Source organism: Molothrus ater, chromosome 19 (assembly GCF_012460135.2).
Source record: "Molothrus ater isolate BHLD 08-10-18 breed brown headed cowbird chromosome 19, BPBGC_Mater_1.1, whole genome shotgun sequence".
NCBI lineage: Eukaryota > Metazoa > Chordata > Aves > Passeriformes > Icteridae > Molothrus > Molothrus ater.
The window spans coordinates 11,659,786-11,683,941 of record NC_050496.2 but is presented as its reverse complement, the minus strand read 5'-3'; the positions used below and the strand labels follow the sequence as shown (position 1 = coordinate 11,683,941).

Below are 24,156 nucleotides of genomic sequence, written 5' to 3'. Positions count from 1 at the left end.
GCTCTGCAAGCAGAGCAGGTGGGCTCGGATGTTGTATTAAAATCCTGTTTGTGCTGGAAATTGAGATGGGAAGAAAAAGAATCCCAGGTGTTTTGGAGTGGTTTGGTTTATTTGCGTGGGCAGTGTTGGTGCTGCTGGGCTGCACAGCTGCTCAGAGCTGAACTTTTTGTTTAGAGGAGTTGATAAATTCTGCTCCCAGGGACAGGACAGGGGGAAACTGCCTCAAACTGTGCCAGGACAGGGGCAGGATGGACATCAGGAGGAATTTCTGCATGGAAAGGGCAGTGGGGGGAGTCCCCATCCCTGAATTAAGGGATTTAAAGCTGTGTGGATGTGGCACTTGGGGACAGGGAAATTGGGGATTCCCTATTGCTGGATTAAGGGATTTAAAGCTGTGTGGATGTGGCACTTGGGGACAGGGAAATTGGGGATTCCCCATTGCTGGATTAAGGGATTAAAGCTGTGTGGATGTGGCACTTGGGGACAGGGAAATTGGGGATTCCCCATTGCTGGATTAAGGGATTTAAAGCTGTGTGGATGTGGCACTTGAGGACAGTCCCCATCCCTGAATTAAGGGATTTAAAGCTGTGTGGATGTGTCACACCTGGGGACAGAGGCAGTGGTGGCCTGGGCAGTGCCAAGGTTGGACTCAGATCTTTGAGGGGTTTTCCAGCCTGAACAATTCTGGGATGCCCTTGCAGGGAGATGCCCGAGCCTGGCTCATATCCCACTGCTCCAACACACGCAAACAACCAGAAACTGTAGGAAAATCTTTTATTTCCCTCCCTGTGGCAGTCAGGAACCTTTGCTGCAGGGAGGCTCAGTCCCACACTGGAGCACTGAGGAATGATTGCCAGGGAGGAAAACGGGGCTGGGAGCAGGGACACGGCCTGGGCACGGCCTGGTCACCACAGAGCCACTGACAGGACACGGACACAGGGGATGGACAGGGCTGCTGGGGGCCCTGCAGGGAACAGAGACCTCCCTTCACCCCCCTTGCCCTGCAAAAGTCACCTGGCAGAGTGGCAGCAGCCTCCGTGGTACCTCCTGGTGCCACCAACCCCCTGGCACATGGGGAGGGAGCCAAGGCTGCCCTGTGGGGCTGTGTGAGTGAAGAGAAAACCCCCCCCGGGCACACCCAGAATATACAATTTACATGTATTTACAATCAGACATGGTGTGGGGTGGGGTGGAGGGATGGAATCCATGGAGGGATGGATGGAATCCATGGATAGAGGGATGGAATCCATGGAGGGATGGATGGAATCCATGGATGGAGGGATGGATAGAGGGAGTGGCCGGGTTTTGCATCCCTCAGCATCTCCTGGTCAGGACAGAGGCGGAGGAGTGTTGGAATTTTAAGTTTCGATTTTTAGAAATACGAAATGTTTGTACAAGAGGAGGATCCTCCAGGCTGGCTCTCCTCTCCTGGCTTTTCGCAGTCCAGGCCCTGCAGCAGGCAGGGAGTGGAGCTGGAATCCCTCAGGCTGGGTGTCAGAGGCTGGCAGGGAAGGGCAGGGCTGCCCTGGGCTGGGCAGCAGCAGCAGGAAGGCAGCTCTGGGCTCTGCTGTGTCCTTTGCTGGTGATTCCCCCTGGGAGCAGCAGCAGGGAGGGGATGGAGGCTCTCCCTGAGCAGTTTGGGATCAGTTCTGAGGCTGGATCGGAGTCTGGGAGCTCTCCTTGCCTGGGATGGGGAGCTGGGCAGTTCTGGAGCTCTCAGTGTCCCACAGAGACAAAGCTCTTCCCATCGTGGCAGACACACAGACACGCAGCAGTGCAGGTCAGGAGATGATTTCAGTCCAAGGCAATGTGGAGCCAACACAAGGAGCTGCAGAGATGCTCTGGGAAGGCTCCGGGTCCAGCCCCAGCCCCTCCTGCCCACCTGAGCAGGATTTGGCTCTGGAGCACAGGCTGGGTCCGAGGGGACACGGGCGCGAGGGAGGGGACAGCAGGGATGTCCCCATGCAGGTGCATCCGTGGGACTGGGCAGCTGTGGGGCCACCCCTCAGCCTCTCTGGGGAAGCAGTGGTGAGGAAGAAAAGGGAATTGGTTCCCACAGGCTTTGGGGAGGCCTCGCTGGGACTGGAAAGCTTCAGGAGTGACCCAGTCCCTGCTCCAGGCTGCTCCAGGGAGCTTGTGGCACCCTGAGGAAAAGGGGAATTGGTTCAGGAGTGACCCAGGCCCCTGCTCCAGGCTCCTCCAGGGAGCTTGTGGCACCCTGAGGAAAGGGGGAATTGGTTCAGGAGTGACCCAGCCCCTGCTCCAGGCTCCTCCAGGGAGCTTGTGGCACACTGAGGAAAAGGGGAATTGGTTCAGGAGTGACCCAGGCCCCTGCTCCAAGCAGCCCAGGGAGCTTGTGGCACACTGAGGAAAAGGGGAATTGGTTCAGGAGTGACCCAGCCCCTGCTCCAGGCTGCTCCAGGGAGCTTGTGGCACCCTGAGGAAAAGGGGAATTGGTTCTCCCAGGCTTTGGGGAGGCCTCGCTGGGAATGTCAGGCTGGTGCTGGAGTGAGCCAACTCCAGGCAGCCCAGGGAGCTTGTGGCACACCCCAATCCGTGCTTCCCGACCCCTGGGATTTGGGAAAACGCCCTCCCTGCCTCTCCAGGCAGGAGCTGCCACCACTCCCTGCTGCCCAGGGCTGCTCTGTGTGTGGAGCACTTGCAGGCTCAGTCTCTTGGCTCTGCAGTCACCAGCAGAGATTCCTCATCCCACCAGCAGCAGCCTGAGCAGAGCAGATCCAATCTGAGGTCAAGTTCCCACTAAAATCAAGTGGCTGGGAAGAAAAACTTCATTACTGGCAGCAGCAGCAGCAGCAGCAGCAGCAGCGGGGCTGATGTTTATTAGTCAGCAATGAACAGCAGAAGGTTTTATTTTGCTGCTTTTACAGCACTGCTGGGCCGTGGCTGCAGCTCCCTCTCGGCACATTTTGCTTTCCTGCCCTTTTTTCCTCGGTGAGCTGTGGAAAGGTGGCCAAGGAGAGCCCTGGTGCCCCTGCCCCGCTGCATCCTGCCTCGGTGGCCTTTGGGATGGTGGTGGCAGTGCCCCATGCCCCTCAGCCCTCACCTGCAGCCCCTGATCCCCATCTCAGCAAAGCAGGGACACATTTCAGATCCCACTCTGAGCACCCAAAGCGTCACTGCCTGGGGCTTTGCCGGGACAGAGCTGACCTGGGCAGGGAATTCCCAGGGTTTCTGCATTTTCCCGGGGTTAATCACAACAAACCAGTGCAGAGGGAAGTGCAGCTGCTGGGAACAGGGGTCCCCCCCTCATCCGTGGGGATTTTGGTGGCAGGGCTTGCATGGACACGGCTGGGATGGGGTCAAATCGGGTTTGGCCTGGCTGCAGGTGAGTTCTGGGGGCTCCACACATCCCCCTCCACATCATGCATCCCCATCACTCACACATCCCCCTCGTCATCACTCACATATCCCCCTGCCCATCACACAACCCCCTCCTCATCACTCACAGAGCCCCTCCCCATGGCACAGCCCCCTCCTCATCACTCACACAGCCCCTCCCCATGGCACAGCCCCCTCCCCAGCACTCACAGAGCCCCCTCCCCATCACTCACACAGCCCCTGCCCATCACACAGCCCCCTCCTCATCACTCACACAACCCCTCCCCATCACTCTCACATCCCCCTGCCCATCGCACGCCCGCCCTCGGCGCACACACCGCCCCCTCCGAGTGCCCACGGCGGCGGCACTGACGCATCGCTGCGGCGATAACACCGAGCCCAGCCCCGCTCCCGGCCCTCCCGGAGCTCTCCCCGTGCCCCGGAGCTGCTGCAATTTCTGCAGCCGTGCCCCGAGCCCGGGCTCAGCCGCGCTGCCACCTCCGTGCCCAGCCAGGGGACAGGGAGGTGCCACACACGGGCACCTGAGCGCTGGCGCTGTTCCTCGGAGGAGCAGGAAAGAGTTAAAAGCAAACAATTGCTCACATGGCTCTGCTTTGTCTTGCAGTAAATGCAGCGTCCAACAGAGCCGGGAGCAGGTAGCCTGGCACTGAGCCCTTTTTGGGAGCTGGCAGGGGTGGCACAGCAGGATGGGGTGGCCCAGGCTGGCATCTGCGGCAGAAGCTGGGCACAGCCATGGGCAAATTCCAGCCAGAGCCGAAGTTTGGGACGGAGCACGGCCCGGCTGAGCAAGTGGCACCGCAGGCAGGTGGCCCCTGCTGCTGCAGCCTCTCCTCCCACCCCGTTTGTGCTGCGGGCTGCAGGCTCCGTTCTGCCGGCGATGGTGGCACCAGGGCGGGGGGCACGGGGCAGGGCGAGCCAGCCCCGGCTGCTCTCTCCACCCAAACCCCCGTTCCCACGGCTCGGCTGTGCAGCAGGGGCCTGCGAACGGATCCGGCCTCTGGCACAGCCCCGCGCTGCTGCTCCGCCAGGAAGCCGCCGCTTCTCCCTCTCCCCTGGGCTTTCCCTGCAGCTCCCGCCGCGCTGGACAAGGAGGGGCTTGGGGAGGGGTCAGAGCCCGGCTTTGGGGCTGGGAGGGCAGCCAGGAACAGGACAGGGACAGAGCTGAAAGCTTCGGGACAGTCTTGGGAAGGCAAATGGAGCGGGTGTGGGGCCAGCCCCGCCGCCCCTCACACAGCGCAGGATCCAGGGGATGGATCCGTGCTGCCCTGCCCCATACAGGATCCAGGGGATGGATCCGTGCTGCCCTGCCCCATACAGGATCCGGGGGATGGATCCGTGCTGCCCTGCCCCATACAGGATCCAGGGGATGGATCCGTGCTGCCCTGCCCCATACAGGATCCAGGGGATGGATCCGTGCTGCCCTTCCCAGTGCAGGATCCAGGGGATGGATCCGTGCTGCCCTGCCCAGTGCAGGATCCAGGGGATGGATCCGTGCTGCCCTTCCCAGTGCAGGATCCAGGGGATGGATCCGTGCTGCCCTGCCCCATACAGGATCCAGGGGATGGATCCGTGCTGCCCTGCCCAGTTCAGGATCCAGGGGATGGATCCGGGCTGCCCTTCCCAGTGCAGGATCCAGGGGATGGATCCGTGCTGCCCTGCCCCATACAGGATCCAGGGGATGCATCCCCGGCTGCTGGCAGCCCCGTTGTCTGCTCCGCCCGCTCCCTTCGGCTCGGACAAGGGTGGGGAGCGAGTCCCCAGCCCCCCCTGCCCCTCCCCATCCTCTCCATCGCCCCTGCCTCCGGCGTGACTTGCCTGGAAGGAGCAGGGAGGTGTCAGCCCCGAGATCCTCGGAGCCGAGGCCGGACAGACCCCGGTGTGAGCCGGGTGCAGGAGCCGCTGGCAGCCCGTTCCAGGCTTCTCCAGGGTGTCACCGCCGCCCAAACACTTCCAAGGCTTTCCCAGCAGGGAGCGGAGCGCTCTCGGTGCCCGGCGCAGCGTGGGACCGGCCGGAGGGAGCGAGGGAGGGGCAGCGGCCACCGGGGAGGGCAAAGGGGGAAAATTCTCCATCCGAGCAGAAAATCTGCGGCAGGGCCAGGGAAAGGGCTCGGCAGCGGCGGGGCACGGCAGGGCGGCGTCAGAGGGGCACGGCTGCTTCCCGTGGGGATGTCCCCTCCGTGCTGGCGTGTCCCCTCCGGGCAGAGGGCTGCGGCAGGACACGCGGCAGAGCAAGGATTAACCGGGGAAAACGCAATCCCGAACATCCTGGTCGCCTCGACAGGGGAGGCGACACTCGCCGGGCGATCCCACCAGGTGCGTCCCCGTGCTGTCACACACCTGTGGCCTCGGCTCCTCCTGAGGTCCCACGCCGTGTCCAGGGGCAGAGCCCCAAAGCCAGCCGGCCCCGAGGGTGGCACGGGGGACCCCGGCCGTACCTGTGCCCACTTGTGGCGGCACTTTGGTGTCGCCGCGAGTTGTCTTTGTTTTGCTGGCGAGGCGGCTCCTCCTGACCCGTATATCCTTCCCAGCACTCGAAAGCCAGCCCAGCAGAGAGGAGCCCCGAGGCCACGGGGCGTTCGCAGCCATGCCCGCAGGTGGCATTGCTGCCCTGACCCCGGTGCCACCCCCTGCCGCAGCCGGGGAGGGGCGCAGGCAGGACAAACCCCGCCGTCCCTCACTCAGATGCTCGTCTGCAGGTCGCCGTTGAGCAGGGTCCTCTGCGTCTCCGTGGTCTCGTTGAGGCGGGATTTGTCCTGCTTGCTGTCGCTGCGGTCGGCCTCGTCCATGCCGCTGACCTTCACCAGGCACAGCACGTTCTGAAAGCTCTTCTTGAAGTTGTCGGACAGGAAGGCGTAGAGGATGGGGTTGGCACAGCTGTTGGCGTAGCTCAGCACCACCACGAAGTCGAACATGCCCTTGAGGACAGGCGTGGGCACGATCATGACGGACACGGAGGAGACGTTGAAGATGTAGAAGGGGAGCCAGCAGAAGATGAAGACGGCCACCACGATGGACACCATCCTGGTGACTTTCTTCTCGGACTTTTTCCTCTTGGAGGAGCCCACCCTGATGCCCGAGGACTTGACTTTGATGATGATGAACAGGTAGCAAAGGCAGATGATGGTGAGAGGCACCAGGAAGCCCAGGATGAAGGCGTAGATGATGAACCCCGTGTACCAGGCGCCCGACTCTCCCGGCCAGATGATGGTGCAGCTACTCCTGCCGTGGTTGTGCTGCACCCCGGCGTAAATCATGATGGGCATGATCACCAGCAGGGAGACGCCCCAGACGGCCACGTTGATCATTTTGGCCGTCCTGGGCCGCCTCCACTTGGCAGATTTGATGGGATGCACCACGGCCAGGTAGCGGTCGACGCTCATCACCGTCAGGCAGAAGATGCTGGTGAACTGGTTGATGCCGTCCACGGTCATGACGATCCTGCAGAGGGCTTTGCCGAAGGGCCAGTGCACCAGGGCCACCTGCATGGCCAGGAAGGGCAGGCCCAGCATGAAGAGCTCGTCGGCAATGGCCAGGTTGAGGATGTAGATGTTGGTGATGGTTTTCATCTTGGCGTAGCGCAGGATGACGTAGATGACCAGCGTGTTGCCGCACAGCCCCACGATGCACACCACGAAGTAGATGAAGGTGAGGATGGCGTTGCTGGTCAGGTCGAAGTGCTGGCCCGTGGCGTTCTGGGAGGTGTTGGTGGGCGCCTCCAGGGAGAAGTTGTCGAAGGGGGAGGCCGGGGAGAACCAGAAGGCGGTGGCGTTGGGCAGCTCGTACTCCATGGCTCTCCCTGGGCGCTGCTGGCTCAGAGGAGCCCCGATGTCATCCTCCCTCTGGCTCTGGGAGAGAGAGGAGAAGATTCTAGAAATCAGGGAGAAAATAGAAATGAAGGGATTCCTGGGGAGGATCTGTCCATCCTGCTGCCAAGCTCAGCGGGAGAGACGCTCCCTGCAGGGGGGGTTCCCAACCCATCTGGCCGTGTCCCCTCCTGGAGCAGCCTCCCCGAGCGCGCCGCAGCTCCTCCTGGCTCTGGCGATCCCGGAGCCTTTAGGACTCCGCAAATCCAGCGGGTGCGTCCCGGTGGGTGCGACTGATGCCAGGAGCACCGAGGGAAAGCCTCCTCCTCTCCCGGCCCTTGGGCGGGTGCAGCCCCTTCCCTCCCAGCCGGCACCGGCACACGAGCCCGGGCGGCTCCGGTGGGCGACGAACTCGCCGCGGGGAGCCCCCAGCCCCGGCCCCGCGTCTCCGCTGCAGAGGGCACCGGGCGGTGCTGCCCCGCCGCTCACCTGCTCCCGCCGCCGCCTCCCGGCCCGGCCCGGCTCGGCCCGGCCCGGCGAGCACCGGGGAGGCGCCGGCAGCGCCGGTGCCCCGCTGGGCTCCGCTCGGTTCCGCCCCGCACGGCTCCGCACGGCTCCGCGTACCCGCTCCCGGCGCGGCTCCGCCGCTGGACCAGCGCACCGGCTGCGCCCCGCCCCGCGCGGGGCGGCTCTGCGGGGCCGGGGCGGGGACAGCCCGAGGAGCCCCGAGCTGCCCACCCTGGGCTGCCCACCCTGTGCTGCCCGGCGTGAGCTGCCCACCCTGTGCTGCCCACCCTGGGCTGCCCGGCGTGTGCTGCCCACCCTGTGCTGCCCGGCGTGTGCTGCCCGGCGTGAGCTACACACCCTGTGCTGCCCTCCCTGTGCTGCCCACCCTGTGCTGCCCACCCTGTGCTGCCCGGCGTGTGCTGCCCGGCGTGAGCTACACACCCTGTGCTGCCCTCCCTGTGCTGCCCGGCGTGTGCTGCCCACCATGGGCTGCCCACCCTGCTCTGCCCACCCTGTGCTGCCCGGCGTGAGCTACACACCCTGTGCTGCCCACCCTGGGCTGCCCGGCGTGTGCTGCCCACCCTGGGCTGCCCACCTTGTGATGCCCGGCGTGAGCTGCCCTCCCTGTGCTGCCCACCATGGGCTGCCCAGCGTGAGCTACACACCCTGTGCTGCCCACCCTGTGCTGCCCACCCTGTGCTGCCCTCCCTGTGCTGCCCACCCTGTGCTGCCCACCCTGTGCTGCCCACCCTGTGCTGCCCTCCCTGTGCTGCCCACCCTGCTCTGCCCACCCTGTGCTGCCCACCCTGTGCTGCCCTCCCTGTGCTGCCCGGCGTGTGCTGCCCACCCTGTGCTGCCCTCCCTGTGCTGCCCTCCCTGTGCTGCCCGGCGTGTGCTGCCCACCCTGTGCTGCCCTCCCTGTGCTGCCCACCCTGTGCTGCCCACCATGGGCTGCCCAGCGTGAGCTACACACCCTGTGCTGCCCTCCCTGTGCTGCCCGGCGTGTGCTGCCCACCCTGTGCTGCCCTCCCTGTGCTGCCCACCCTGTGCTGCCCAGCGTGAGCTGCCCACCCTGTGCTGCCCTCCCTGTGCTGCCCACCCTGCTCTGCCCACCTTGTGTTGCCCACCCTGCTCTGCCCACCCCGAGCTGCCCATCCTGTGCTGCCCACCCTGCCCTGCCCACCCCACCACCATTCCCTCTCCTGCCGTGCCCACCCTGCCTCCAGCCCTGCCTCCCCACTGTCCCGCTACATTTTGGTTCCAGCCACGGCCTCAGCTTCTGCAGAGTCACCAGGGAGAGGGCAGCGTGCTGTGACCCAATGGAGGGTGACCCAAAAGGCTTCTGAGAGCCCCAAATTCTCCCTGGAACGCTGGAAATTCCTTGGCCCCAGGAGTTGGCATCTTGCCCCCACGGCCAAGCCAAGGCAGGTCCTCGCTGGTCCTCCCATCTGGGCGAGGCTGGAAGGTGATGCTGAAACACTTGGGGTCTCTGGGGACTTGTGCAGCACAGGTGGCTCCTGCCACAGCCTCTCCCTGGAGGAGGAGGACCAAAACCGAGAGGTTTGGGGCAGATAACCTCTAACAGAGGTTTGTTTGGGATCTTGAGAGCAATTAAATTATCTCCATTCCTGCCCCTCTTCCCATCACTTGTCCAGGAGACAATGGAGAGCAGGAAATTAGGAGTGAACAAAGAGCCCCGCGCTGAGGCTGCCGAGCGCGGCCGCGAGCTCCTCGTTTTCACTTCGCCATCCCGTTCCCAAGGCGGATCTAGAGACATCAGGTCCTGGAGCACCGGCGGGGTCGTTATCAGCCTCATTAATCTTTAGGAGGCAGGAAAAAGCTGCTTGTGCTGAAGAGGATGTGGGAATTAATGTCCCGGTAATAGCGGGAGAGGAGGGGGGGTGAAGGGGATCGGATCCCCGAGGATCGAGCCCAGCCGAGGGGTTTGGTGCCCTGTGACCTTTCCAGAGCTGTTCTGTCCTCTCCTGCCTGGTTCCCGTGCCCAGCAGCGATGTCCTTCCCTCGGCAGCCGTGCCTGGGGGCACTCCCAGCGCTGCCTCCCCGAATCTCTGCCATCACCAGGCACCCAGAGCACCCTGGCCTGGCCGGCAGGGGCCTCTCGCAGCTGCAGAGAGCCCAGGGGGCTCAGGAATCGCAGGGTGCCCCCAGCTCCTGGAGCTGCCTGGGGAGCAGCAGGGCTCCAGCCCCTCCCTGCCTCTCTTTCTCTTCCACCTCGTTGGGAAGCCGGGCCCGGGGAGCTGGGGGAATCCAGCCAGTTCAGCCTGGCTGAACTCAGATCGGATCTTCATTAAAAACCCCATAAAATTAATGAAATGGTGGCCCGGTGGGTATTGAGGAGCTGATCTCCGTGCAGGAGGAGGGCAGCAGCAGCTGCCTGAGTCAGGAAACCATCGCTGAGCCTTTTGAAGGGATTTGTTTTTTCACTCTGCCTGGTTTTGGGGCTGAATTAGAGCCCGGTGCAGAGTGTGCTCCACGTCCCTGGGTGGTCCCTGCTTTGGAGGGACGCGGTACCAGCAGCTGGTTTGGTGCTGGCAGATAAACTCCTCTTTGTCCTTTTGCCTGGGAAGCATCCCCAGCGCTGAAAAGCGATTTACTGGCAGGGCTGGAGAGAGGAGGAACACTCAGCCCCTTCCCACACAGCCAAAATAACCCCTGGGAGAGAGGCACGGAGGTTACGTGACCACAGAGAGGCTTTAAAAACCTTTCCCAGCTTTCTGCCATCCCTTCCCAGCTGCTCCACAAGAGTCCCTGTGGAAAAACAGAGCTCTCGACCCCTGTCCTGGAAATGAGTGTTGTAAGGAGCTGGGCTGGGATGCCAATGGAGGGGTAGGGTGAGCTGGCCTTTCTCCTGGATCCGGGATGGGATGGGCTGGAATGGAGGGAGCTGGGAATGGTCTGGGATGGGCTGGGATGGGATGGGATGGGATGCACTGGGATGCACTGGGATGCACTGGGATGCACTGGGATGGGATGGGATGGGATGGGATGGGATGGGATGGGATGGGATGGGATGGGTGGGATGGGATGGGTGGGATGGGATGGGATGGGATGGGATGGGATGGGATGGGATGGGATGGGATGGGATGGGATGGGATGGGATGGGATGGGATGGGATGGGATGGGATGGGATGGGGTGGGATGGGATGGGATGGGATGCACTGGGATGGGATGCACTGGGATGGGATGGGGTGCAGCTGCTGTCCCCCAAGAAGAGAAGGATTTGCTATGCAGCCAGCCCGAGGATCCCTGTGAATTTCTTGATGATGATGATGATGATGATGATGATGATGATGATGATGATGATGGTCTCTCTTGGGAGAGCCAGCCCTGAGCAGCTCTGTGACACCCCAACCCCCTCAGAGGGACCCCGCTGTCCCTGTGGCCGTGGGGACAAGGCCAGCACAGGCGGGGATGACCGCGCTGTTCTGTCCTGGGGTGGCACTCGGGCTGGCACTGCCCTTTCCCTGCCTTTTCCCTTCCCAGCTCCAGCCCAGCAGCCCCGGGTGCTTCTGCGGCTCTGCTGATTCGTGCCTGGAGGCGGCCTGGCCGCGTTTCAGGGATGCCCGGGCTGGGGGGAGGCTCCTCTCTCTGTTCATTATCCGGACAAACAGCCTGGGCAGCGTCCCCGCGCCCCGAGGCGCGGCAGGACCCGGCTGGTGCCTGCCAGATCTAATCGGGAGCGTCTGCAGCGCTGATGGATGGCGGGGGAGAGGCGCTGGCGCCGCCACCTGAGCCCGGGGCGGCGTCCGGGGCTGCCGGGATCCGGGACGGGATCCAGAACCTGCCGGGATCCGGGACGGGATCCAGAACCTGCCGGGATCAGGAAAGCATCAGAACCTGCCGGGATCAGGGACAGCATCAGAACCTCTCGGGATCAGGGACAGGATCCAGAACCTGCCGGGATCAGGGACAGCATCAGAACCTCTCGGGATCAGGGACAGGATCCAGAACCTGCCGGGATCCGGGACGGGATCCAGAACCTGCCGGGATCAGGGACAGGATCCAGAACCTGCCGAGGTCAGGGACAGCATCAGAACCTCTCGGGATCAGGGACAGCATCAGAACCTGCCGGGATCAGGGGCAGCATCCACACCCCCCTGGATCCAGGGCAGCATCCACAGCCCAGATCCAGGGCAGCATTCATACCCCAGATCCAGGGCAGCATCCACACCCCCCTGGATCCAGGACAGCACCCAGATCCCACAGGATCCACAGCCCAGATCCAGGGCAGCATTCATACCCCAGATCCAGGGCAGTGTCCACACCCCCGTCTGTACCCCGGGGGTGTCCCCACCCCACCCCAGCCCAGCTCCTGCCCTCCCCACAGCCGGTTCCTTCCTCCCTGCCCTCCTCTCCCGCCGTTAATTGCCTCCCTGATTGGTTCATTAATCTCGGAGGGGCCGGGCAGGGCTCGGCCGGAGCCCCGAGCGCTGACACCGAGGAGCCTTTGGCCGCCTTTGGCCGCAGATCCCGGCTCTGTGACGGTCCTGGCACTGAACCGGGGCTGGACAGGCTGGCGGTGGCAGCCGGGCTTTGTTCCAGCTGGCAATGTCACCGCTGGTGACAGCCCCCGGCCCGGCATGGGCACCCTCGCGTCCCTCCCGGCCGCAGGAGGAGGAGGATGAGGAGGAGGAGGATGGCAGCGTCCCTGTGTGCCCTGGGACGGGACCGTGACCCCGCCTGTGCCGTCCTTGGGGACAGCCCCGTGTCCTCAGTGCCTGTCTGGCCATCCCGGCTGGCTCCAGGCTGACACAGATGGATTTGGGTTGGGCAAGAGCCCGGCCCTGAGCCCAGGCTGCACGGAGGGGACACTGCAGGGACACTGCAGGGACACAGCAGGGACACAGCAGGGACACAGCAGGGACACGCTGGCCCTTCCCAGGGACATCCCCCAGCCAGCAGTGCCTGCTGCCAGCCCTGCAGGATGTGCCTCTCTGCCCCAAACAGTTCATGACACAGAATCCCAAAGGATTTGGGTGCCCCAGAGCTCCCTGGAGCTGCCCCGTGTGGGGTCTCGGTCACCCCGATGGGACAAGGCAGCAGATTTGTCCCCTTTGGGTGTTTAATGTGCATTTTAGGGGCTCTGGGCCTGTTCCTTCCCTGCTGGAGAGGCAGGGATGTGACACTGGGACAGGGCTGTGACACTGAGGGGACAGGGCTGTGACACTGGGACAGGGCTGTGACCCTGAGGGGACAGGCAGGGCTGTGACACTGAAGTGTCCCCGCACACAGAAGTGTCACTGGGCTCCGGGGGTGGCAGTTGATTTTGCTGATGCTCCTGCACAGAGCCACCACAGCTGTCCCCATTGCCACCCACACGTCCCCAGGCAGGGCCATCGCTGCCAGCCACCCCCAGCCTGGGGCAGCGTGTCCCTGTGTCCCCAGGACCAGCCTTGCCATGTCCCCGTGTCCTCAGGGCCAGCCCTGCCATGTCCCTGTGTCCCCAGGACCAGCCCTGCCGGGTCCCTGTGTCCCCTGCCGGGTCACAGCTGTCCCCAGCCCTGCCAGCACACTGTCACAGTGTCACCCCAGATCCCCGGGGTGTCCCCATGTCCCTCCCAGCTGGCACCTGGCCCTGCAGCTGATGAGGGATGCAGCAATTACGGGGCCAGATTGATTGAATCCTAAATCAAGGAGCTTTCAAACCTGACCTTTCCCAGCTGGGGCTGGCCAGGGGCTGTGGCACACAGCTCATGGGATGTGTCCTTCTGTCCCTCTGCCACCCCTGCTCCGTGTGGCATGGCACAGGAGGGGACACCGGGCTCTGTGACTGGGGACAATCGGTGGCAGTGCCACCTCTGCCCCCTGTGATGGTGCTTTTGGGGGTGCCAGGGCATCAGGGCGAATTCCTGCATGGAAAAGGCTGTGAAGCATCGCAGGAGCTGCCCAGGGAGGGTTCAGTGCCCATCGCCGGGGGTGGCACCTTGGGGACAGGGTGGCACTCGGTGACCCCAGAAATCTCAATAATTCCGGGATTCTGTGACAGCCACGAGTGACAGGTGACTCTGGCTGTACCCTCCGAGTGACAGTGACAAGGGACAGCCACGGAGCCAGCTCTGCTCGCCCCTGTGCGAGCTCATTAACATTGCTAATTAGCCAGGCTGGTTGCGGGGGTGGCAGTAAGGAGGGAGGAGGCTCTCAGGGCACTCCAATGCCAAGGCGGAGCTGTGTCCGGGCCTCTCTTTGCAGCGGAGGGAGCGGTGACAGTGACACGACAGCGACAACGCCGCCTTATCGCGCCCGCCCGCGCCGCCCGCCCGCCTCGCTTTGAGGCCGCCGCGCCCGCGCCAACCGCAGAGCCGAGGGAGGGCCCCGCCCCCGCCGCGCTGCCATTGGCTGAGAGCCCCGGGGGGCGGGGCCAGCCCGCGGACACGTGTGCGCACCCGGAAGCGGCGGCGGGACCGGCCCGGCCCGGGTGGAGGTACCGGGGTTCGGATCCGGGTGGGGACGGGGGGCTCTGGCACTGACCCGGCCCTGGCACCGCCCCGCAGCCCCGTGTGTGGGGGTCCCGGTAGCGGCTGGGGCACCGGGGGCGCCGCTTTTGGGGGGTTCGGGGCCTGCGGTGGGTCCGGGGGTGCGGGGCTGGGGGGTTCGGGGGTCCCGGGGTGAGCCAGCGGCTTCAGCGGTGTGCGGGGTCCTGGAGTTGGCCTGGGGGGCTCGGGTTTGGGGGCTCGGGGTTCCGGGGGCTCCGGGTTTGGGGTTTGGGAGTCCCGGGACCGGCTGGGGCCCTGAGTTTGGTGGTCCTGGGAGCACCCGGGGCTCCGGGTTTGGGGGTCCTGGCACCGGCTGGAGCTCTGGGTTTGGGGGTTCGGGGGTCCCGGGACCGGCCCCACGGCTGGAGGGCCCCGGGGTGCCGGTAAAGCATTGGAGAGGGGGATATGGGGGTGTTTGGGTGCTCCTGGGAGGGCTGTAGGACCCTCTGTAGGAAGGGGGCATCTTCCTGGGGGGGTCTGAGCCGGGAAATTTGCAGGGTCTGAGCTGGGCAGGGTCTGGGAAAAGCCTTTGGGATGAGGCTGGGGGCTGGGAGAGCCTTTGGAGCTGCCACTGGTGTGTGTATATTTCATATATGTTCACATATAAATCCACCAATGCCTGTCTATTTCAGATATATTCACATATAAACCTGTCAATCTCTGTATATTTCGTGTATATTCACATATAATTCTCTCAATGCCTGTATATTCCATTTATTTACACATAAACATATCCATGCAGGCATGTATCATAAATTCATTAATCTGGATTTCCAGTCTGGCTGGATTTCCGTGGCACTGCTGCTCCCTGGGCCATTCCCAGTGCTCATTGCCCGTTCCCAGTGCTCGTTGCCCATTTTCTGGGGTTTATTGCCCATTTTCTGGGGTTTATTGCCCATTCCCGGGGATTAGTTGCCCATTTCCCCTTTCCCGAGGTGCCAGGAGCAGGTGCTGTGAGGTTTTTCACCTTCCACACCAGGAAAACCGGGCTGGGGGCACAAAAAGGGGCCTGGGCGAGGTGTGACCCCAAATCCTGCTGGGGTTCTGCTCCAGGTGGGATCTGCTGGGTCCTGATGGGCTCAGCTTAAATTGCAGAGCCTGGCCTAAGGGGGAAAAAGGGAGCCTGGGGGGGATGGTTGGGCTGGCTGTGAGCCCTGTGCTGCAGGGGGGGTCTGGGTGGGGTTTGGGGGTCTCTGGCTGTTTTCCCAAGGCTGCTCCTCTCCCCCAGGCCAGGATGATCCCGGGGCTGGGCCCAGGGCTGCAGGCACTGCTGGGGACTCTGCTCACCTGGGCCCTGACAGCAGCTGGGTCAGCGCTGGTGTTCGTGTTCTCCAGAGGGCAGGTGAGCCTGGGGTCCCACAGATCCCACGGGATCCTGACCTTGGGATCAGCCCCTGGGCCCTGGATCCCACAGATCCCACAGGATCCCAAACCTAGGGCAGCCCCTGAGCCCCTGGGATCAGCCCCTGAGCCCCTGGGATCCCATAGATCTCACAGGATCCTGAGCTTGGGATCAGCCCCTGGGATCCCACAGATCCCACAGGATCCCAGTCCAGGGCCAGGTGAGCCCTGGCACCCCACAGGATCTGCTCCTGCCTGGGTTTTCCTGCCTGCTCCCAGCTCTGAGGGGCAAGAAGAGGAAAAATCCAGCTCCTTTCCCATCCCCAGGAGGGGAAGGAAATCAAATTTCTGAGCCTGGAATGTGCCCCTGGGGCTCTGTGTGGGAGCTGCAGCTCCCCTGCCTCTAACCTGGTTCTGCTGCCACGTTTCCAGGGCAGGATTTGGGTCAGTCCCTGCTCAGAAGGAGCAAACTGGGGAGCTCTAAGTCATCCTGGATCCAAAATTAGAGGCCTCCTGGCCAGGGTGCTCCAGATTGCCCAGATGGATTCATTATTTATGCCTCAGCCTTGTGATGCTTTATTCAGGAGCTGCCTGCTGAGGGAGGCTCCCTTTGAGCAGCACTTGGCTTTTCTGCCTTGGGGAGGGGGTGAAAACTGCCCTGGGAGAGGCAGGGACCCCCCAGCTGTGCCAGGGTGCCCAAACCCCAATGCCCAGCCTGGCCTTGGGCACTGCCAGGGCTCCAGGGGCACCCCCTCCTCCCTTGCCAGGGCACAATTCCTGCCCAAAGCCCCACCTGAGCCTCTCCAGCCCTGTGGGCAGTGCCCTCACACCAGCTCAGGGTGGTTTTGTTTGCTTTTGTTTCCAGAGGCGGATCCTGGATGGGAGCCTGGGCTTTGCTGCAGGGGTGAGTGCAGCCTCCTCCTCCTCCTCCTCCTCCCCCGTGCTCTCTGCAGCCCCTCCACGCTTGGTTGGCTTCTCCACTCGAGTTAAAGCCCCTTGGGTGATTCCCTGAGGGCAGGGAAGGGCTCAGGATGCTCCTACTGAGGGTGGAGCTGGCACCGGGACCAGGATGGGCTCGAGGCCCCGAGCTGCCCACGCTGCCCTTGGCTCTCTGCAGTTCCATTCCCCCTTTCCTGGGGGCACTGGGAGCACTGGGATGGGCTGGGGGCTCTGTGCCTGCCTGGATTTGTGCTTTAACCCCTCAGGAGGAGAGGGAAGGGAGAGCTGCAGCTGTGTGTGAAATGTGGGGCTCTCTCCTGGAGGAAAAACCTGGAACTGTGGGGTTTGGGAACCGTGCAAGGGTTTGGGAATGTGGGGCTGGCACTGCCCAGGTGCTGGGGCCCCACCCAGACTCATTAAATCCCCTTTGTTTCCATCATTAATTATCGAGTCCAGCTGCTCAGCCCCACCCTGCAGGTGCTGGAGGGCACCTGGATGTGCTCTGGGGTGGTGCCCCTGCCCCCCTGCGTGCTGGGCTGTGCCAGGTGGCCCTGGCTGTGTCACCCGGCTGTGTCCTGGTGCCACCTGGGCGCCTGCTGGGTGACAGGGGCCGGCTGTGCTCCCTGCAGGGTGAGGATTGTCCCCCTTGGAGGCTGTAGGGGACCCCTGGGCTGACATTTCTGCAGGAATCCCAGCAGGATGAGGAGCTGCTGGCCTGGCTGAGGCCACCAGGTCACCCCGGCACAGCTCTGGGTCAGCCCTGCCTGGCCCAGGTGTGGCTCAGGGAGCTCAGCTCCTGCAAACATTGGCTTTGCCCTCAGCTCTGCCAGCTGGCAGGGCCCAGAGCAGGAGGGGGAATTGTGCCTGGAGGGGCCAGGCGGCCCTGGGGACACCGGGGACACCAGGCCAGGCAGCCCTGGGGACACTGGGGACAGCAGGACAGGCAGCCCTGGGGACACTGGGGACCCTGGGGACACCAGGCAGCCCTGGGGACACCAGGATGCCCCTGAGTTGGAGTTTCCCCAGCTGGGCAGCGTTGCCATTCTTGGCCAGCAGCTGGGTCTCCACCTTTTCCCTGCCTCAAAAGGGTTCAACAACACAAGGAACCTTCCCCTGTCCCCCTTTTTTCCCTTCCCTTCCTTTCCCTTCCCCCTTTCCCCCCTCCTTTTTTCCTTCCTTCTTTTCCCTCCCCCCCTTTTTTTTCCTTCCTTTCCCCTCCCTTTTCCCCTTTCTTTCCCCCTCTTTGTTTCCTCTCCCTCCCTCCCTTCCTTCCTTCCCTTCCTTCCCTTCCCCTGGCCCCTCTTTTTTCCTTCCTCACCCCCTTTTTTCTTTTCTTCCTTTCACCGCCTTTTCCTCTTCCTTCCTTCCCCCCCTTTTTTCCCTTTCCTTTCCCTTCTCCTTTTTTCCCTTTCCTTTTCCCCCCTTTTTTCCCTTCCTTTCCTCCCCTTTTTCCCTTTCCCTTCCCCTTTTTTCCCTTTCCATTTCCCCCCCTTTTTTCCCTTTCCTTTTCCCCCCTTTTTTCCCTTTTCCTTTCCCCCCCTTTTTTCCTTCCTTTCCCCCAGGACCCTGCAGCTGCTCCAGCTGTTCTGGGGGTGTTGGGGTGAGCCTGGACACGTGGATAAATTGAACTGGGATGTACTGGGATGTACTGGGAGTGCCTCTCCCTGCCTCAGTTCCCTCTCTGGAGTCCCAGCTAATCCCAGTTCTGCAGGCAGGAGCTCTGAGCTTTTGTGTTTCCATAGAGACAAAGCTTTGCTTGCTGGGGCATCTGATGGCAAATTCTGCTTTTTCTCTGAAATCTTGAGATGCTTAAATGAGATTTTTAATTTTTTTTCATTTATTTTTTCCTCTCCCAGCCGTTCTCTGTGGTGCTGCAGGGCTGGGCTCAGCCACCAGGAGCAAACACCTGCAGCCCCTTCCCTGCAGCTTTTCCTCTGCCTGGGCTGCACTTTGGTTTTCCCCTGTCCCAGGTGCAGCAGGAAATCATCCTCAGCCCTCCCCAGGCACCCTGGGATCAAATATTCCCTAAAACAGCACCAGGAGCTCACTCAGCTCTGCTTAATGGAGCTTTAATGAAGCCAAGTGGAAAAGTTTGGCAGGGAAAGTGCCCTGCCAATGTCTTCATCTTCCACCTGCCCTTCCCACCCACTCCTTTTCCAGCATTTCCTGCTCCCCAGTGTCCCTTGGTGTCCCCATTCCCATCCCAGGGATCCCACAGGAGGGAGGCCAGGCCCTCCTGCTTTAATCAGGGATTTAATTGCAGCTCAGCCCAGCCCTGCCTCTGTTTATGCTGAATTTTAACTTAAAATGAGGCTGCACAGCCACGGAGGCACTGCTGGATCCCTGGGTTTGGGGGGGCAGAATTTGGGGGGGTTTTCCCTGCACTGAATCCCTGTGGAAGGAGGTGCCAGCCCTGGGAGAGGTTTGGGTTTAAATCCTGCTGGGTTTGGAGGCATTCCCACCACAGGGAGGGCACAGGTCTGGAATCCCTGCTTGGTTTTTGTCTCCTGTCTCACTGCTGGAGCCCAGTGGGGCTTTGGGGTCCCCCAGTGGGGCTTTGGGGTCCCCCAGTGGGGCTTTGGGGTCCCTGAGGCTTTGGGGTCCCCTGGTGATGCTTTGGGGTCCCTGATGCTTTGGGGCTCCCCCAGTGATGCTTTGGGGCTCCCCCGGTGATGCTTTGGGGTCCCTGATGCTTTGGGGCTCCCCCAGTGATGCTTTGGGGCTCCCCTGGTGATGCTTTGGGGTCCCTGAGGCTTTGGGGCTCCCCCAGTGGGGCCTTGGGGTCCCCTGGTGATGCTTTGGGGGTCCCTGAGGCTTTGGGGTCCCCCAGTGGGGTTTTGGGGTCCCCCAGTGGGGTTTTGGGGTCCCCCAGTGATGCTTTGGGGGTCCCTGAGGCTTTGGGGCTCCCCCAGTGATGCTTTGGGGGTCCCCTGGTGATGCTTTGGGGTCCCTGAGGCTTTGGGGCTCCCCCAGTGAGGCTTTGGGGTCCCTGAGGCTTTGGGGCTCCCCCAGTGATGCTTTGGGGCTCCCCCAGTGAGGCTTTGGGGCCCCTGAGGCTTTGGGGTCCCTGAGCTGCCTCCTGCCTGCCGTGTTTTCCCAACCCTGCTGCATTTATGGCATTTTGGCATCTTTGGAGCACAAATGCTGCGAAAATGCCCCAAAATGCCCCAAATCCAGCTTGGCAGGAGCAGGAGATCCCTGATTCTGTGGGGCTGGAGGGAGGGGAAGGTGTGGGAAATCCTCAGTGCCCCAGAGGTCCCAGGTTTGTTGATCCAGGGGGATTTTCCTCTTTTATTGCTGCCTTTGCTGGCCTGGGGACACCTGGGGGGTCTGTCCCTGGCTGGGCCATGCAGAGCTGTGGGATCAGTGTGGATTTGGGGTTTTGGCAGGAATCCTCCCCTTTGGTCACCCCTGGGGTCAGCTGAGCCCAGCTCTGCCCCTGCCCTGGGTGGGCAGGAGATCCTAAATCCCCAAATCCCACGCTGGGCTCAGGGCTGGGCTGGGGAGAAGCTGCTGAGGAGCTCCCTGGCACCTTGGGGTGTTCTGTAAATCCATGACAAAGCCTCCCAGCACCTGGGGCTGCCAGAATCGATGGAATTGATGGAATTGATGGAATCAATCCCTTTTCCTGCAGCTGGGGCTGGCTCAGAGCTGTGTCAGCACTGCCCTGGAGCCCTGAGCTGTGGGATCCTGGCAGGATCTGGGGGCTGAGCTCTGTTTGCTGTGCAGAAATGAGATCCTCACATGAGCTGACAGCATCACTCTCCAGAGCCTCTCCCTGCTGCCACGCTGGGCTGTGTGGTTGTTTTTTACAGGAGGTGGCATTTGAAAGATGAGGTTTGACAGCCCTGCTTAAGGCTGACATGACAGCCCTCGTTCCTCTTACTCACAGCAGCTCAGATTTACACAACCAAGCCCCAGGGGCTGAGGCAGCACAGGCAGCTCTGCCTCCCTGCTCTCGAGGGTGCCAGAGCCTGCCCTGAGCCCTGGGCTGGGCTGCAGCTCCTCAAGGGGGCTTGGAGCTGCAGGAGAGGGGATTTGGGGTGGGAACTGGGGAGGAATTCCCTGGGATGGTGTTGGGACACTGGCAGGAGGTTTGGGGTGGAAATTGGGAAATAATTCTGTGGGAAGCTCATGGGACACTGGCAGGAGGTTTGGGGTGGAAACTGGGAAGGAATTCCCAGTGAAGGTGTTGGGACACTGGCAGGAGATTTGGGTTGGAAACTGGGAAATAATTCTGTGGGAAGCTCATGGGACACTGGCAGGAGTTTAGGTTGGAAATTGGGAAGCAATTCTGTGAGATGGTATAGGGACATTGGCAGGAGGTTTGGGGTGGAAATTGGGAAGGAATTCCCAGCTGGGGTCTTGGGGCACTGGCAGGAGGTTTGGGGTAGAAATTGGGAAACTCTTGGGACACTGGCAGGAAATTTGGGTTGGAAATTGGGGAGGAATTCTCTGGGATGGTATTGGGACACTGGCAGGAGGTTTGGGTTGGAAATTGGGAAGGAATTCCCAGGGAGGAGCACCCTGGTGCAGTGGAAGGTGTCTCTGCCCATGGCAGGGGGTGGAATGAGATGAGCTTTAAGGTGGAATGAGATGAGCTTTAAGGTCCCATCTAACCTAAACCATCGATGAGTCCAAGATAATTGACATGTAATTGGCATGATTTCTTATGGGACACTGCCAGGAGATTTGGGGTGGCAACTGGGAAGGTGTTGGGACACTGGCAGGAGGTTTAGGTTGGAAATTGGGACGCAATTCTGTGAGATGGTATTGGGACACTGGCAGGAGGTTTGGGGTGGAAACTGGGGAGGAATTCCCAGTTGGGGTGTTGGAACACTGGCAGGAGGTTTGGGAGTTGGGGAGGAATTCTCTGGGAAGCTCTTGGGACACTGGCAGGAGGTTTGGGGTGGAAATTGGGGAGGAATTCCCAGTGAGGAGCACCCTGGTGCAGTGGAAGGTGTCTCTGCCCATGGCAGGGGGTGGAATGAGATGAGCTTTAAGTCTAAGATAATTGACATGTAATTGGCATGATTTATTATGGGACACTGGCAGGAAGTTTGGGTTCGAAACTGGGAAGGAATTCTGTGGGATGCACATGGGACATTGGCAGGAGGTTTGGGGTGGGAATTTGGAAGGAATTCCCAGTTGGGGTCTTGGGACACTGGCAGAAGGTTTGGGTTGGAAATTGGGGAGGAATTCTCTGGGATGCTGTTGGGACCCTGTCAGGAATTCCCAGTGAGGGTGTTGGGACACTGGCAGGAAATTTGGGGTGGAAATTGGAAAGAAATTCTGTGGGAAGCTCTTGGACACTGGCAGGAGGTTTGGGTTTGGAGTTGGGGAGGAATTCCCAGTGAGGGTGGTGGGACCCTGGCAGGAATTCCCAGTGAGGGTGGTGGGACCCTGGCACAGGTGCCCAGAGCAGCTGTGGCTGCCCCTGGCAGTGCCCAAGGCCAGGCTGGCCAGGGCTGGGAGCACCTGGGACACTGGGGGTGTCCCTGCCATGGTGGCACTGGATGAGCTTTGAGGTTTTGTCCATCCCACACCATTGTGGGGCTCTGAGCATCCTGCCCAGGGGATCTCCTGGGCCTCTGGGGCTGCAGGGCAGAGCTGGGGTCACCTTTCCTCAGCACCCTCCTGCTGCAGCCTCTGGGCTCTGCTCCTTCCCTGCATCCCGCACCCATTCCTGCTTCCATCCCATGGGATCTCACTGTGCTCCCCCTCTGTCCCCAGGTGATGCTGGCAGCCTCCTACTGGTCCCTGCTGGCCCCTGCCATCGAGCTGGCCCAGGAATCCGGGACCTTTGGGGCCTTCTCCTTCTTCCCAGTGGCTGCTGGCTTTGCCCTGGGGGCAGCCTTCGTGTATGGGGCCGACCTGCTGCTGCCAGAGCTGGTGAGTGGGGCTGGCCTGGGGGCTGGGGCTCAGCCCAGTGTTCATTGTGGGGCTGGGGTGCTTGGGGCTCAGCCCAGTGTTCATTGTGGGATTGGGGTGCTTGGGGCTCATCCCAGTGTTCATTGTGGGGCTGGGGTCAGCCCAGTGTTCATTTATGGGAATTGTGGGGCTGGGGCTCAGCCCAGTGTTCATTGTGGGATTGGGGTGCTGGGGCTCAGCCCAGTGTTCATTTATGGGAATTGTGGGGCTGGAGTCAGCCCAGTGTTCATTGTGGGATTGGGGTGCTTGGGGCTCAGCCCAGTGTTCATTGTGGGATTGGGGTGCTTGGGGCTCATCCCAGTGTTCATTTATGGGAATTGTGGGGCTGGGGCTCAGCCCAGTGTTCATTGTGGGATTGTGGAGTTGGGGGGGTCATCCCAATGCTGTCAGTGGCAATTCCCAGTTTGGGAGCTCCTCCCAGTGCTGTGAGTGGCAATTCCCAGTTTGGGGGCTCATCCCAGTGTTCATCAGTGGCAATTCCCAGTTTGGGGGCTCATCCCAGTGTTCATCAGTGGCAATTCCCAGTTTGGGGGCTCATCCCAGTGTTCATCAGTGGCAATTCCCAGTTTGGGAGCTCATCCCAGTGCTGTCACTGGCAATTCCCAGTTTGGGAGCTGATCCCAGTGCTGTCACTGGCAATTCCCAGTTTGGGGGCTCATCCCAGTGCTGTCAGTGGGAATTCCCAGTTTGGGAGCTGATCCCAGTCCTGGTCACTGGGAATTCCCAGTCTGGGGGCTTCCTGCCCTTCCTCCAGCTGCAGGGAACCCCAGTTGGTACCTGAGCATGGATGGATTCTCTCCCACATTTATGAATTTGTGATTTCCCTGAGCCCTGGCCGGCTCTGCTGTGCTGGATGCAGTTCAGACTCTCTGAGCTCTGTTATTTTTTATAATCTCGCCGTTTTTCCCCCCCCTTTCACACTTTTGCTTTTGTTCTTCCCGCTGGCAGCTCTGCTCACACAGCTCAGGTGTGACCTGGTGTCCCAGGGGCTGCATCTGCAGAGCTGCCAGCCCTGGCACTGCTGCTCAAGCCCAGCAGGCAGCCTCAGACTGCTGCTAAAAATACAAATAAACGGGGGAGCTGGTGGAATTCTGCAGCTGCCAGCACGAGAACGGCGCAGCCAGGGAAGAGATTTCCACATTTCCAAGGAGATCCTTCAGTTTTCACAATGGTGCAGCCAGGGAAGAGATTTCCACATTTCCAAGGAGATCTTTGAGTTTTCACAATGGTGCAGCCAGGGAAGAGATTTCCACATTTCCAAGGAGATCTTTGAGTTTTCACAATGGTGCAGCCAGAGGAGAGATTTCCACACATTTCCAAGGAGATCTTTGAGTTTTCACAATGGTGCAGCCAGGGAAGAGATTTCCACACATTTCCAAGGAGATCTTTGAGTTTTCACAATGGTGCAGCCAGGGAAGAGATTTCCACATTTCCAAGGAGATCCTTCACTTTTCACAATGGTGCAGCCAGGGAAGAGATTTCCACATTTCCTAGGAGATCCTTCACTTTTCACAATGGTGCAGCCAGGGAAGAGATTTCCACATTTCCAAGGAGATCTTTCACTTTTCACAATGGTGCAGCCAGAGGAGAGATTTCCACATTTCCAAGGAGATCTTTGAGTTTTCACGTTGAGTTCAGTGGGATTTTGCTGCCCTGTGGTGATGAGGAAGGAGTGGGAGGTTTTTAGGAGTCTGTAGCACCAAGCTTCCCCTTTCCCTGGCTTTTGGAGAGGGGTCAGGGCTCAGTCAGCTGTGGGGAGAATTGCTGGGTGTTGTGGGGTC

At 61.3% G+C, this 24,156-nt stretch overlaps 2 protein-coding genes across 3 annotated transcripts in view; one reads left to right on the top strand and one right to left on the bottom strand.

The window, feature by feature from the left end:
• Positions 1-6,025: 6,025 nt before the first annotated feature.
• SSTR2 (somatostatin receptor 2) lies at positions 6,026-7,784 on the bottom strand. Of its 2 annotated transcripts, none has more exons than XM_054516898.1 (2): positions 7,653-7,784; positions 6,026-7,227 (listed from the first exon to the last, which is right to left on the bottom strand). In XM_054516898.1, exon 2 carries the CDS (start codon positions 7,146-7,148, stop codon positions 6,039-6,041), a length of 1,110 nt encoding a protein of 369 aa, XP_054372873.1. In that variant the 5' UTR covers positions 7,149-7,227; positions 7,653-7,784; the 3' UTR covers positions 6,026-6,038. The 2 variants fall into 2 exon arrangements, with proteins under 2 accessions (XP_054372873.1, XP_036250742.1); XM_036394849.2 differs by having other exon boundaries at positions 6,026-7,205.
• A 6,245-nt stretch (positions 7,785-14,029) lies between these two features.
• SLC39A11 (solute carrier family 39 member 11) overlaps positions 14,030-24,156 on the top strand; it is an 81,968-nt gene continuing 71,841 nt past the window's right edge. The window contains exons 1-4 of the mRNA XM_036394801.2: positions 14,030-14,112; positions 15,393-15,506; positions 16,371-16,409; positions 22,178-22,336. Of these exons, the coding sequence (XP_036250694.1) occupies positions 15,399-15,506; positions 16,371-16,409; positions 22,178-22,336 (306 nt within the window). The 5' untranslated portion in view covers positions 14,030-14,112; positions 15,393-15,398. The remainder of the gene's footprint in view (positions 14,113-15,392; positions 15,507-16,370; positions 16,410-22,177; positions 22,337-24,156) is intronic.